We start from the raw sequence: 16574 nt of genomic DNA on the forward strand, positions 1-16574 counted from the left end.
ATCATCAGAGAAATGCAAATTAAAACAACTATGAGATTCCACCTTACCCCAATAAGGATAGCAAACATGAAAAAAATCAAATGAAAATAACTGCTGGCGACGATGTGGAGAAGTAAGAACACATCCATGGTTGGTGGGAATGTAGGATGGTACAACCACTTTGGAAAGCAATATGGAGACTCCTGAAAAAGCTGACTATAGAGATACCAAGAGACCCAGTTATTCCCTTGCTGGGTATCTACCCTAAAACCTTCAAACCACAGGCCAGAGAGATTTGCTCAACCATGTTTGTAGTGGCTCAATTCATAATAGCTAAGAGCTGGAATCAATCCAGATGTCCATCATTAGAAGAATGGATAACTAAGATATGGTATATCTACACAATGGAATTCTGTACAGCAGTAAGAAAAAAATGACACAATGAATTTTGAGGAAAAATGGTTGAACCTGGAACAGATCATTCTCAGTGAACTTACCCAATCACAGAAAAAATAAATCGCCATATAGTCTCACTCATCTACAGTACCTAACCTGAATCTACCCAAGACACCTCTCATATCCCACAAGCATCTCATGGACTAAATGCTAGGATGGATGTGAAGGGAGAGGAGGGCTTCAAAGGGGTGGGAAACACAAATCGAGACCCAAACCGCAATGGTACCATAAAATTCTACTTCTTAAAAGGCAGACCAAATGGCTGAACCTTCACCAGGTCATTACAGGGAACACCTGAACCACAAGACACTGGAGAGGGCAGGATCAAGGCTAACCTTAATCTTCTACATCTTCCCTCCCTCCCTCTCCCCCTTCTCTCTCTTCTCTCTAACTCTTGTATATTAGTTATCTTTTTCCTCATTTTCTTAGTGGGCACTGACCTGTAACTCCCAGTACCAGCATGGGGCTATCATCCACAAGGAATGTTTGATCAGAGAGATCTACAAGGTTTCCTAAAAGACAGACAGATTCCTGTTCAAGTACTTGACGACCCACCAAAGGTTAGTGGTAAGACCCTTCTGCTGAATACACCATATGCAGTTGACATGTAAAATGGAATGGCATGGCTGGAAGCTAGAAGAGTCAGTCCCCAGACAGTCAGTGTATCTAGTGCCAGAAGGTAATATATGGGCAACTGGGGAAAAATGACCAATGTCTGTCCAAGTGTGGTGGTTTTATTCAGGTGTCCCCCATAAACTTAGGTGTTCTGAATGCTAGTTCCCCAGCTGATGGATATTTGGGAATAAATGCCTCCTGGAGGGAGTGTATTGTTGGGGGCGGGCTTATGGGCTTTATAGCCAGTTTCCCCATGCCAATGTTTGGCACACCCTCCTGTTGCTGTGGACCACCTTATGTTGGCCAGGGGGTGATGTCCACCCTCTGCTCATGCCATCATGTTCTCTTGCCATTGTGGAGCTTCCCCTCGAGCCTGTAAGCCAAAATAAATCTCTTTTTCCCAGGAGCTGCTCTTGGTTGGGTGATTTCTACCAGCAATGCAAACTGGACTGCAACACCAAGCAACTCATGGTCTAACCTACTGAGCATCAAATAATCTGTTGTGATGTCCACACAATTGCAATAGTGGCACACAGCCATGGTAGGGAACCAGCTGCTCTTGATTTGGCTAACTGATCCCCTCAGTGGTATGGGACCCATACCTGGAGCTGGGAAACAAGTCAGAACCATATCCAAACATTAGCCCACTCTCCAATATCAAGCTACCATCAATCATGGGCTACAAGAGGGCCTACACCTATTAAATGCTCTATTAAAAAAAGTAAGCATTATCTCATTTTTCCTGGTGCTAACTTATTCTCTGTTGGAGAATCTGCTTCTCTGTTTCAGATATATGTAGATCCTAAGGAGAGAGCCACCCCATCGTACCTCAAAATTGTCCTGTCTGAAACAGAAAAACTGGCGAAACAAGCAAGTGTGCTCTTTTTCTGACGAACCGGATACCAGCACAAAGGGGAAGGAGACCAACAGAGAGAAAAATCAACTCCTACCAAATCAGAGAGCCAGAGCCTCAGAGGCCCCCAACACCTCATCACTGAAGTAGACCAAAAATGAACCCAACATGGCTCAGGGAAATTTTGCGGAAGAGGGTGTGGAAAGATTGTCAGAGCCACATGTTAGGTCATGATATGCAGAGACATTTATCGTACCCATAAGTGTGGGCTAAATCCACAATGCACGACTCATATACCTCAACAAGGAGGGGCCAATGGGGAAGGGGTAGGTCATGGATTAGCCAAATAATGGTACTAAACTGACTGTATTTGCTGAATACAAAACTAATTAATAAAACAAATTAAAAAAACAATAAATGAGTAGTTGATGAAATTATAAATGAAATCGTAAAACTTCTAGAATTGCGTAACAATAATAACACGTCATACCAAAACATATGGGACACAAAAAAGTAGTCCATAGAGGAAAATTTAGAGCACTAAATAACTTCACAACAATGACAGACAGATTCAAAACCAATAACCTAGCTGTTCATCTAAAGCTATCATAAGAGACATGAGTGAAATTGGAAGAATAGGACTTACTTCCAAAACATCTACTCCACAAAACTGGATACTTTGGAAGAAATGTATAAACTCTTGGACACATAGCACCTACCAAAACTAAACCAAGAACAGATTAATCTCCTAAACAAACCTATCACACCCATCAAGATTGAAAAGGTAATCAAAAACCTCCTCAAAAAGAAGAATCCACAACCATATGGCTTCTCAGCCAAATACTATCAAACCTTCATGGAAGAACTGAAACCAATTTTTCTCATACTGTTTCACATAATTGAAGAACAAGGAAATCTCAATCCCTTTTATGAAGCTTATACCACCATGATACAAAAACCAGACACCGATATCCCTGAGGAACTTAGATGCAACGATCCTGAGCAAAATCCTCACAAACTTTATTCAACAATACATCAAAAGCATTATTAACCTTGATAAAGTAGGCTTTATCCCAGAAATGGAGGTTTCCTAAATATATGGAAATCTCTCAATGTAATAACATCACATCAATAAGCTTAATCACAAAACTACCTGATCCTTTCGATAGATGCAGAAAAGGCCTTTGACAAAATACAGCATCACTTCATCATTAAAATATTGGGAGAGATTAGGTATGGATGGTTTATATCTCAATATAATAAAGGCTATATATAAAGGTCCTAAAGCCCAAATAATACATAATAAGGAAAGATTTAAGGAACTCCCATTGAGATCAGTAACAAGAGAGAGGTTCCCACTCTTGCCTCTGATCTTCAACATAGTACTAGAAATACTACCCACCCAAGCAATAAAACAGGAGAAAGATATAAAAGGGATACAAACTAGAAAGGAAGAAGACAAGTTAGCCCTATTTTCAGATAACATAATCTTGTATATAATTGACCTGAGAGCCTCCATCTCAAAACTCTTAAAGGCGATTAATTATATCAGCAAAGTACCAGGATACAAAATCAACATACAATAATCAGTAACCTTTTTTTTTCCCACAGACAAACATACCACAAGCAGAGCCAATAGATTACCCAGGGAATGGGAGAAGTTTTTTGCCATCTATACAACTGACAGAGGCCTAATTTCTAGAATCTACAAAAAGTTCAAAAATATAAACAATAAAAACATCAAACAGCCCAGTCACAGTGTGGGGCAGAAAACTGAATAGGGAATTCTCAGAGGAAGAAATACAAATAGCAAACACACAATTAAGAAAATGTTTGACATCCCTAACTATTAGAGAAATGCAAATTAAAAAAACAATGAGATTCCATCTTTCCCCAGTAAGGATAGCAAGCATTAAATAATCCAATGAAAACAAACATTGGTGAGGGTGTGGAGACCTAGGAACACGCATTCACTGTTGGTGGGAATGTAAGCTGGTACAACCACTATGGAAAGCAATATAGAGACTCCTAAGAAGGTTGACTATAGAGCTACTAAAAGACCCAGTTTTTCCCTTACTGGACATTTACTCTAAAAGCTCCATGCCTCAGTTCATAAGATATTTACTCAACCATGTTATAGCTGCTTAATTCATAATAGCTAAGAACTGAAATCAATCCAGATGCCCATCATTGAAAAAATGGATAACCAAGATATGGTATTTCTACATGATGGAATTCTACTCAGCAGTTAGAAAAACAATGAAATTCGTAGAAAAATGTTCAAACTAGGAATAGATCCTACTCAGTGAAATCTCCCAATCACAGAAAGGCAATAATTGCATGGTCTCACTCATTTGCAGCTTCTAACCTAGATCAGCCTGAGATGCTGACATACCTAATATGCATTGCGAGGACCAGACAATATAGAGGGAAGGGTTTGGGTGGGGAGGGTTAGGGTGGTTGGAACACAAATAGAACTGATACCATAAAATCCTATACCCCAGAAGCTAAACTAAAAGGTTAAGCCCTCATCAGGACCTTAGAAGGAGCACCTGAATTGAAGGACCCTGGAGAAGGTAAGATGAAGCCTAACCTAAAAAATTTCCTTTTTCTTTATATAAAATATCTTCTTTCTTTTTCTTTTTTATTTTCCCTTGGTGCTGGCCTGTAACTCCCAGGACCAAGATGCATGTAGCACCCACAATGAGCTGTTGATCAGAGAGACCTGCAAGGTTTCCCAAAATCAGACAGACTTCTTTCAGAGCACTTGATTACCCACCAGAAGTTAATGGTAAGACCCTGCTGCTGAAGACACCATATGCTGACAGTATGGAATATGGAGAGACCTGGCTGTATTTTGGAGAGCCAGTCCCCAGACAGGTAGCCCATCTAGTGCTAGAAGGTGCTACCTGAGAGACTGGGGGAAATTGGCCAACATGTGGCAAACAATTCAAGGTCTAAGCTACTCAGAAACAAGCAACCTGATGTGATGCTCACATAGGTGCAATAGTGGCACACAGCCATGGTGGGTAACCAGCTGCTCTTGGATTGGCTAACAGATCTACTCAGTAGAAAGGAACCCATATCTGGAACTGAACTGGGAAACAAATCATAATCATATCCAGATAACAAGTTTTCTCTCCAATATCAAAGTCCCAGTAATCTCGGGTACTAGAAGGCCTACACCCATTAAATTCTTTGTAAATTAATAATGGTTATGCTATTTAACCTGTGTTGACTTCACTCTCCACTACAGAATCTGCTTCTATTTTTCACACAGAAGCAGAACCTGAGAAGAGATAAGACCCATCACACTTCACCAGGGCCCCAGCTGAAACCATAAAGGAATAGGGGAAATGAGCAAGAGTGCTGCTTTCTCGGTGAACCTGATATCAGCATAAAGGTGAAGGAGATAGATGCTAAGGACACTCAATACCTACAAAACCAGAGATCCATGGATCCAGAGGCTACTAAGAGCCCATCACTGAAGTTGACTTAATATGAACCCAGCATGGCTCAGGGAATTTCATGGAAGAGTGGGTGGAATGATTGTTAGAGCCACAAGTTGGGACAATATAAACAGACATTGTTTGTTCCCCATAACTGATGGCTAACCCCACAGCATATGACCTACAATACCCATGGGGATGTCTGGAATCCCCAAAGTGGAGGATCCCTTTGGAGAGGGGCATGGATGAGGTTAAGGATGGTACCAACAAGTTCTGTTTACATACTGAATATACCCATGCCTAATGAAAAATCTTCAAGGAAAGACAACAATAGAGTAGAACATGTGGAGGACAGAATATAAGGACTTAAGGGCAAGGCAGAGGAAAGACATCAGGAGGCAAAAACTAATGACAAGTTCAAAAAAATATGTAAGCAGAGCATGAGAAAAATGTGGGATACCTTAAAAAAAACCAAATGTTTCTATCACCAGCATTGAAGAAGGAGAAGAGCTTCACATCAATGGCACAGAAAATGTTTCAACACAATTGTAGAAAAGAAATTCAAATTTCATGAAAGAGAGACCCATCTGGGTACAATAGAATGCCAAATAGATTGGAGCAAAAATGAAATACCCCATGTCACATGATAGTTAAATCACTTAACATAATAACCAAAAGATTAATAAAAGCTGCATGAAAACAAATTCTCATCATGTCTACAGGTAAGTGCCTTAGAATAACACCTATGATGTAGTAGTTGCCTTCTCATTGCTAGGACAAACACCAGATCAGAAGCAGCTTATGAGGGAAAAGGACTTAATTTAGGCTTACAGATTACAAGGGAAGCTTCATTATGGCAGAAGAAGCTGGCTCACCTTATCTTGCATTCATAGAAAGCAGAGAACACAGAAAGAACCAGCAAGTATGAGCTGACCGTGAAAACACACAGAGCTAGACTCAACCCCCAGGTTCACCCCTGGTGATATACTTCTCCAGCAAGGCTGCCCTTTCCAAATGCTCTAGTAGGTATGGACTAAGTAGGGAACTTAATCACAAAAACCCAAGGCTATGGAAACTACATTCAAAACAATCATTTTCTACACCTAACCCCACAGACTCAAAACCATCTCACAATGCAAACTGCACTAAATCCAACTTCAAAAGCCTCCATAGTCTTTATTAATTTTAACACTGTTCAAAAGCCCAAAGTCTCATCTGTGATTAAAGATAGTCTCATAATTGTGAGCCTTGACACACACACACACACACACACACACACACACACACAACATACTTCTAATACATAATGGCACAAAGTAAACATTCCTATTGCAAAAAAAAAATTTAAGGCCTAAAAAGGAGAGACAAGATCAATAACCAGGAGTTAAACATCAAATATCTGAAGTTACAAGTCTGACATCTGTAATCAATGATGACTTAGGGTTTCCAATTCTTCCCCTCCTAGGGAGAACTATCCTGAGCCAGAAGCTCTCAATGGCAGCCATCCCACAGTCCTGGAATCCCCATATACCCATGGGTCCCCATTGCAACCCACAGTTCATCTTCATAGCTCCATACAATGGCCTTACTGGTTCTTCATACAGAGATTTCAACCATGCTTCACATTGCTAGATCTTAGTGGTTTCTGTAACTTTATGCACATCAGGACCCTCTTGCCTGCATATCTCATCAGGGAACATTGTAGAAGAGGGGCAGAAAGAATGTAAGAACCACAATGCAAGAAGAGTTATGTGGGGCACTGTCTTCTAAAATGAACCCGCTGGTACATTCATGATTCCACAGTGTTACCAATATGTCCACAAGACATGCACTGTTATGAATCCATCAACATTTTAACACAGAGGATGAAAGAAGAGAAAAAGAATGAGGCCAATAACACAGGAAGGACTACATTGAAGGAAGAGGGTCCTTAGTGAAATGCAGGTAGGCAAGAGCATATAAAAGAGGATAACATGATAGGAACATGATCAAGTTTTAGTTTGCTCATATGTTAAAGTTTTCAAATAAGTTTCATTATGAAACTAAGAGTAGATATATAGATATGAGTGAGTTTTTGGAAGCCTCCCTCATTTTCTCAGTTTTATTCCTAAAGGTTTTAATTTGTACATAGAGCATAGACTGAATTTCTTCAATGGGCACAATTTTACCTCTTCAATACTCAGTGTGGCTGAAGTAATATTCATCTAAAATTTTTCTGAATTTTCCAGTTTGATTCACTATCAGTGGAACTACATCTTTGAAGCATATGTCCTTCTGTAGAGTTACTTCTTGCAGCTTTTCATTAGGAATAGTACATATCTTTTGAATGTTAGAACTATCTTGAGCAAAACCTATTTCCAACTTCTCAGGTCATAGTATATTCATAGTATATACTATTTTAAAGGACGATGATACACTGACTTTTGCAGATACTAATTCTAATGAAAGGCAAGTTCAAAATTGTACTTCCTACACTAGAACCTGCTGGTTCTAAGTATTTTGTTCATTGTTCTATTATAGGTCTGGTGGGAGAATTTCATCTAATTTTAAGTCAAATTTTGGCAGCATTTTCACCATTATATCACAAAAGGTTTCCTTATATCACCCTCGTGGAGGACTTCTTCATCATATTGTGTTAAAATTTGAGAAACACATTTTTAAAAGGTGTATGGCTATCACAATAGAAGTTTATTTAAAAATATATCCACAAATATAACTTGCTATTATGTGGCATATCTTTAACATAGGGCCAAATAGTAGGGATGATATCTGATCTGGGAGAGAGGTGGAAACTAGCACTTGCAAAGACCCAACCTGTAGCCCATGAGGAACACTTGGGAAGGAGGAGATATTGTGGCTGTGCAGGAGTTTCTCATATACAGACCTCCAATCCTTTTCTCCATTGTTCATTCCATCCTTTTTTTGTTTGTTTGTTTTTTGAGGTAGGGTCTGACTCTAGCCCAAGTTGACCTGGGATTCACTATGGAGTCTCAGGGTGGCCTCAAACTCATGGCAATCCTCCTAACTATGCCTCCTGAGTGCTGGGATTAAAGGCATGTGCCACTATACCTGGCTTCCATCCATTTTCTTAATGTGCCAGAATAAAAAGATTATGCATCTAGAACATAGAACTGAGTCAGCCTATACAAAATTAATTTAATTACTATCTTGATTTCCAAATGTCAGTGTAATGTTAGCCTACTAAAACTCTAAGGATGAAACTTAAAACAAATAAACAGTATGGGTAAACACCTAGATAAGAACACACTAGCAGGCTCAGTGATCTTCCAAGGCAACAGTAAAAACTATCCAGAGGGAACAATGTATTGTAGAAACTGATCTCTCCATTGCTAACTGGAAAGACAAGTTTCCTCAGCCTTTCTCTCCCTGCTACCAAATCTCTTCTTGTTATTCCTTATACAATGGAAATGTTTATTCTGGGTCATTATATTTTGGAAGTATGTAACTTATTTTGATTTTATAGGACTCACAGTTGAGAGACTCCCTTAGATCTCAGATGAGATTTGGGACTTTGGAAGTCTTAAAATTGGTAAAGACTATTGGGCCCTTAGAAGTTGTACTGAATACAATTTATAATGTGAGATGGTCATGAATGGCCAGGGAAAAATGTAGTACTTTGAATGTATATCCCACAAAAGGTTCAGGTGTTAATATGGATTTACAGCTACCTGGCTGGAGGAGGTGTCACTGGAGTGGATCTTGGAGTCCAGCTCTAAGGTATCACTGAGGGTAGATCTGGTTTCCAGCCTTAAGGTATGCAGAGAGGTCTGAGCTCTGCCTGGATTCCTGCTGCTGGCTACCAGTTCCCTGTTGTTTGTTGCCCATTGGTACTTGCTTGTGGTGGTGGCTGGTCGTGGTTTCTTTTTGCTTGGATCAGTGAGAGTGGGCCAGACTCTTCCACAATTATGGAACTTTCTCTGTAAGCTTCAAATAAGTACTATTTCTCCCATAAACTGTGTTTTTGTGGAAGTTTATCCTAGAAACATGGATCTGACTATATATGTCAGATATACATCTATAATTCACTTGGAAAGGATTAGAATATTTATGATAGTCACATTGAGTTTATTCCAGGTTCAGGGGAGCACTTTCTTTCGATTCATTGAGAGGTATGAAGAATGTTAACAGAATTCAAATTGTTAGCAATTGTATATTTCTGCAATACATTTTCCATTTCCTGCTGAATTCACACAAATTATATTTCTTTGTGATATATTTGTTCATTTTGTTGGTGGTATTACTGAAAAATATCAATCTGAGATCAGGGGGTTTGAATTGTCTTACTGATGCTAAGTGACAAAGTTATTCAGCCATGGATCATACTCTTCAAGGTGTTTATAAAAGCTACATTTGTAGTGTTTGGGGAGCTTACCTTGTCTGACAGCAAGAGTTGTAGTATAGACCAAGAAGAGAAGGATGTAATTGAGGAAACTCTGGAAGACTGGTGTGTTGGCATGGAAATCTTCTGCCAGATACTTGCTGGTCAAGCCAATTCCACAAACAAGGAGGGATAACACTTGGCCTAGAGCCACAGAGATTAGCATTTCCCTGAAAAATGAAGAAAAACACAGCAACAATTAACAAAAGTTCATTAAAACAATAGCAGTCCAAATTTTCAGTCACTCAGCATACACTGATTCGATGGAAATAACTATTGTAATCCATCAAAGAAAACTTATTAGAAAAGTACAGTTTTTGATGTTTTATAGAGGCAGAAATTAAAGGTTAACATGCTTAAACAGTTTGCTTACAGAACATAAAATGAAACAGCAAAACCTGGAAGTGAAATAAAGTCCCTCCATAGAAACCTAGCTTCTAGTCCCTGTACTCTGGGTACTGTGGAGGAAAGTGACCATTCTCTTGATGCTCACCACATTGTTAGGGAGCATGCCTTAGCATTGGCCAGGGGTGAACATAATCCAGCCTCACCTGCAGGTACATAAACCAGTAAAGGGAGACTTGTTGCTTCGTAGACCCACAAGCATGAAGATGAAAGGGAAGTTCAAACCTCCAGAGCTCCAGAAGAACCACCTTTTGTGTACCCTAGACTCCTGCCAGACTCCTGTCTTTATTTGCTCTGAGAAGCTTTAATAAACATGTAGTCTCTGTTTTCTTCTTCTCAAGATACTATACATCAAAATGAAGCTTTCATTGCCTTCTCATAGGCAGTGCCTTTGTAGGTCTCTGAAGTAGGGATTGGAGATAAGAGTCAAAGTATTCAGTTTCCATAGCAATGAAACTCCTACACAAGCTTTCTGGTCATATGTAAACACACATGCTCTGATACAGAAGCAGAAAGCACTTTGGCTGTCTGAGAGTATCTTCTGACTTTTCTTATTTATTTATAGAAACCTCAATATAAAACAAGCAAACAGTACTAGTTAAAAAAGAAAAGCTTTAGGTAAAGGACTTGTGGTGTCACATTATTTCCTCCACCATGGTAGATATAAATTTGCTTTATTCTGGAAGGAGTAGAGTCTTGGGAAATACTTTAATAATACTTTGATTTGAAAACAGGAAAGCCTAAGTCTCATGTCATTCTGTTTCCTCCATAAAGAGAAAAACATTGTGGCAAGGTCAGTGGGCCGTGGAGAACACTTTCCTGAAGTTAGCTTATTTTTAGGTACTGACCCATGACCACTGGAGTCAATCTCTTAGAAAGAAAATATCACCAGGTATGGTGGCTCATGCCTTTAATCCCAGCAGTTGGGAAGCAGAGGAGGATCACTGTGAGCTCAAGGTCACCCTAAGACTACAGAATGAATTCCAGATCAGCCAGGGCTAGTGGGAGACCTTACCTTGAAAATAAAATAAAATAAACGTATTTTGGACATACAGGTTTAATATGTTAATGTGTTGCTTAAAATCTTATAATAGTTCCATATAGAATGCAATGAGCTATAAGGCCTATGATAGATCATATGCACAGATACCCACCAACATGCCCTTTGTATTATGCTGCTCCTTAGAGAGCATGTGTCAGCTACTTCTTTTCTATGAGATAAGCTGGTCTTGGGCCTTGCCTAATGACCTAGAGTATAGGAGAAGGAAGGCCATGTAATGTCTATTGTGCTGTCTTAAGAAATAACTTCCAGGTTCAGATGCCTGTTATTTAGGGCTGCATACTGAGAGACCCTAGGAAAGTGGAAGGAGAAGCCCAGCCACTACTGCCTCTGCTAAACTCGATGTCAAACATCTAAGTGAGGATTCTGGATTGTACTGCCTAATAGAACAAAGATGGAGCATCCTAACAGACTTCTGCACAACCTGAAGAACTGTGAGATGCACTGAAGAGCATGCAGCTTCTCATTGATGATGTAGCAACAGAGCTAAAACAGTATCCTGAATGTGTTCGCTCTACTCCAATAACCTCTGGAGCTTTACCTCCTGCTCCCCTCACCCCATATATTTTTCCATGAAGCTAGACACCCAGACTTTTGCAGCTGCTTACACTTCAACAGTGAGTCATGGTCTTCCTTGTCCACATTCATCTGGGTAGATTATTATTTTCAGAATATTAATCGTGCCTTTGCCAATCTGTCGAAGATTTAGCTCATTTGTCTCTCTCTTTGAGAGGCTCTCATGCTCTCTCCTGAGATACAATTCACTCATTACTTCGTCTCATTGTATTACAATTACTGCTTTTCATACTCGTTCATTACTTCTGTCTCATTGTACTATAATTATTGCTTTTAACTTAAACCTTTTTTGTCTGCTTATACAATGTTTTTCAGTGTATCTACAGGATTAGAACACAGTCTGGGGTAAGCCCAGGCAACAATAACCAGTTTATAAGAATGCAAAGATAATTTTTTTTAAGAAAAGAAATGGTCAATGATGTTAAGGATGTAGAGCACAGAGGTAGAGTGCTAGCTTAGCATGCACAAGGTCCTGGGTTTAATCCCCAATAATACAAAAGAAAAAACATTACCATCCACAAGGAAAGGTACAAGAAAATATGAATTAGAAATAATTCAAATTTACAAAAACTTTTACTAATAGTTTTCAGTATTTTTATTAGTTCCATTTTCTTTATGGCTAAATAAAATTCCATTGTGTACATTTATATTTTCTTTATCTCTTCAGCTGTTGATGGGCATTGAGGGAGGTTCCCTTTCTTTTTTTAAAATTTTTTTTTTGGTGGTTTATTTTTATTTATTTATTTGAGTGTGACAGACAGAGAGAGAAAGAGGGAGAGAGAGAGAGAGAGAGAGAGAGAGAGAGAGAGAGAGAGAGAGAGAGAGAGAGAGAGAATGGGTGTGTCAGGGCCTCCAGCCACTGCAAACGAACTCCAGACGCATGTGCCCCCTTGTGCATTTGGCTAATGTGAGTCCTGGGGAATCGATCTTTGAACTGGGGTCCTCAGCCTTCACAGGCAAGCACTTAACCACTAAGCTATCTCTCCAGCCTGAGGTTCCCTTTCTTAGCTGCTGTGGAAATGAAGAGATAAAGATGCTTGTGCAATTATCTCTGGTCGACTTTTTTTTTTTTTTTTTACATGTGCAGGAATGGTACATTTGGTTCATCTGGTAGTTCTATTGTTCATTTGTTGATAAACTGATTTCTACAGTGGCTGCTCAAGTGTACATTCCCATGAGCAGAAAATGAGGATTACTCTTGTTTGCACCAGCAGTTGTTAGCTTTCTTGACAATAGTCATTCTGACTGAGGGAGTCGCAAGGTAATTTTGGTTTGCATTTCCCTGATAGTTTAAGATGTTGAACACTTTAAAAATTTTTAGTTGGCCATATATGCTTATATTTGAGACCTTTTTAATGCATTAGTTTATTTACTGATTGGAAGATTTCTTTGGTGTTTAATCTTTGTAGTTCTTTTTAAAAATTTTATTTATTTGCAAGGGGAAAAGGAGAGGAGAGGAGAGAAGGAGGAAGGGAGGGAGAGAGAGAGAAAGAATGAGTGCCACAGTACCTCTAGCTGTTGCGAACAAACTCCAGATGCTTGCACCACTGCATGTGGCTATACATGGGCACTTGGGACTCAAACCCAGGTTCTTAGGCTTTGCAGGCACACACGTTAACTACTAAGCAATCTCTCCAGCTGTAATCTTTGTAGATCTTCATATATTGTATGTATTAGTCCCTGTCTACAGTATAATTGCTAAAGATTCTCTCCCATTATATAGCCTGTCCTTTCACTCTACTAATTGATTTTTGTTGTTGTGCAGAAGTTTCTTAATATTATGGGCGCACATTTATCAAGTCTTAGTGTTATTTTCTGTGCTACTTCAGTTCTTTTCAGAATTTTCTTGCCTATGCCTATATTGTAAAATGTTTTGTTTGTTTTCCTCTAGCAGTTTCAGTGTTTGGGATTTTACATTAAAGCTTTTGATCCATTTTGAGTTGACCCTTGTTCAGAGTAAAGTATATGAAACTAATTTCATTCTTCTACATGTGTTTATCCAGTTTTTCCAGAATCACTTGTTAAAGTGGTTATCTTTTTTCAATGAATGTTTTTGACACCTTTGTCAATAATTAGGTGGCATAGGTATGTGGTTTTATTTCTGCATCCTTTAAGTCTATTTTGCAGTTTTATACGTCTATTTTAGTGCCAGTATCATGCTGTCTTTTTCACTATGACTCTATAGAAATAGTTGAAATTAGGTATTCTGATACCTGTAGCATTGCTCTCATTGCTCAAGATTGCTTTGGCTATTTGGATTCTTCTGTGTTTCTGAATGAATTTTAGGATTGTTTTTAGTTCTGTGAAGAATGTCACTGGAATTTTGATAAGGATTGCATTGACTCTGTAAACTGCTTTCAGTTACCTAGCTATTTTCACATTATTAATCCTATTAATCCATGAGTATAGAAGGCCTTCCACCATCTAATGTGTGTTCTATTTTTTCTTTAGCACACTGAAATTTGTCAAAGTTCAACATCTCGTAATGCAAAACTAAAGACAAACAAAATGTACATAGTAAAATTGTATGTGACAAAACTATAGTAAAATCAACTTACACTAAGTGGGGAAAAACTGAGAGCAGAACCTGACAAGGGTGTCAAATAAATAAATAAAAATAAACAAAAAAAGAAAAAAATAGAAACAATCAACTCCACTAGAAAACCCTGAGACCCAAATTAATACCTTCAACAGTGTAGAAATCAATACACAAACTCAGTAGCTTTTTTATGTATTAATAGCAAACTGGATGAGAAAGAATTTAGGAAAATATCCCATTCAAAATAGCTTCAAAAATTCCAATAATAAACCAAACCAAACTGAAAGACCCCTATAACTCAGAGGTTAATACTGTCCAAAAGAAGTGTTCTATTCACTGACAAAAATTATAAGTTGACTTTGGTGGAAAAAATGTTTTAGGCATTTTGAATTTGAGCTGCCAGGTGAACTTCCAGATAATCCAACGGTATTAAATACATGAGACCTGGCTTGCAGAGATTGGTGGTGGTTAAAGTACTGGAAACATCATTATCACCAAGAAGAGAGACCTGAAGAAAAAGACAGGTAGCCAGGACTGATGGCACAGTCTGGTAACCCAGCTACTTGGGAGGCTGAGGTAGGAGGATTGCAAGTTCAAGGCCTTCCTAAGACACAAGGTAAGTCTAAGGCCAACCTGGGCAACTGTCTGAAGAAATGTTTAAAAAAAGTGGGGGGAAGGGGCTAGGCCTAATAATGGTACCAACTGCCTGGATTTGCTGAATAGAAAACTAATTAAAAAAAAAAGAGAGAGAGAGAGAAAGAAGAGTACTTTAGATTTAAGAACAATTGACAGTAGACACACATAACAAGAATTTTAAAATAAATATAAGTTGAAGCAAAAAAAAAAAAAAAAGAACAAGAAAAATACCTCAGTGACTTAGTGCTCAGATGTCATACACAAGGCCTTAGGTTCATCCTTAGTAGGACAGAACAAAACAATATAAACAAACTGAACAGAAAAGGTAATTAGAAGGTCTTGGACAATTCCAAGGTTGTGTGTTACAGAGAGAAGAGTCACATTATTAGAGTTAGAATGGGCTTTATGGCTAAGAGGAAGGATGGGTGTCAGGCCTTGGTGTCAAGAAAAGCAAGTAAACAGAGCTGTTAGCAAGTAATCATACAGAATGTTGCCTACAGGGTAGAGCAATGAGGACTGTCAAAAGGTGGTTTGTTTTTGCTGCCAGCCTTTAAGAGAGCAGTTTTGGTTGAGTGTGGTTGGCAGGATCTCATGGAAACCAAGGGTAGAGTTTCAAAGGAAGCATGGTTAGTACTGACCATTGTAGATTGAGAGTGGTGAGAAATAAAAGATGTTGAATTTGAAGCATCTTTGAATCAGTTAAATCTAGTCACCACGTAACATAATACTAACTATGATAGTCAAAATAAGGATTCTGGTTGGGCATGATGGCATGTGCATTTAATCCTAGCACTTGGGAGGCAGAGGTAGAAGAATAGTCATGAGTTCGAAGCTACCCTGAGACTACATAGTGAATTCCAGGTCAGCCTGGGCTAGAGTGAAACCCTACCTCAAAACCACAAAATAATAATAATGATTCTGAAAATGATTTAAACATCAATTTACATTGGCTAGCTCTTGATTATTTGCCTAGTAACTTACATCATTAAGAGAAAGAAATTTGGGTAGAGTTTCAGCTAGTTTATTAAACAGCTGTTTTTCATGCTTTATGCATCAAAGAGTACTGAATATGAAATTTGTCTTCTTGGCAAACAAGGTACAAACTACTGCTATGACCTCATAGTTCTTATAGTTTCAATTATAACCATGGCACTTAAAACCTTAGCACCACCCAGAACAAAACTAAACCATACAAGACTGTAGAATACTTACATAAAACAACAGAGTTTTAATTTATCTTATGAATCAGGCCTTTCATATGTGTTTCCTCAAATTCTCTTATTCTACAGTAGCACAGGATGAATCTATTTAGTGACATGTTACACAGAAACCTATCCTATTGGCTTACTGTCATCTTATCTTTCCTGTTTTACCAAGTAGTCACTCCAGTCAATCTGTACTGTCTTTACTTAACTCCTCCTAGTCTGAAATACATGATTTCCCATTGGCTATTCCTAGATTATAAAAGCAGAGTCAATGTTCTCATCTCTGTTGCTATTTCTATACCTACTCACTTTACTGTGTATCTATCTCATGAGTTCCTGAAAACAAAGACATTTAATCATTTCTATGCTCCTTGAGGACAGCTGGACAGAAAGGAAATAGAT

At 38.6% G+C, this 16574-nt stretch overlaps 1 protein-coding gene across 3 annotated transcripts in view; it reads right to left on the minus strand.

Moving 5' to 3' along the window:
• Positions 1-16574, minus strand: part of Slc35f1 (solute carrier family 35 member F1) — a 550909-nt gene that overhangs the window by 193608 nt on the left and 340727 nt on the right. For all 3 annotated transcript variants that reach the window (XM_004651243.2, XM_045158979.1, XM_045158978.1), the window contains one exon: positions 9746-9921. In XM_004651243.2, the coding sequence (XP_004651300.1) occupies positions 9746-9921 (176 nt within the window). The remainder of the gene's footprint in view (positions 1-9745; positions 9922-16574) is intronic.

This window comes from Jaculus jaculus, chromosome 9 (genome assembly GCF_020740685.1).
Source record: "Jaculus jaculus isolate mJacJac1 chromosome 9, mJacJac1.mat.Y.cur, whole genome shotgun sequence".
NCBI lineage: Eukaryota > Metazoa > Chordata > Mammalia > Rodentia > Dipodidae > Jaculus > Jaculus jaculus.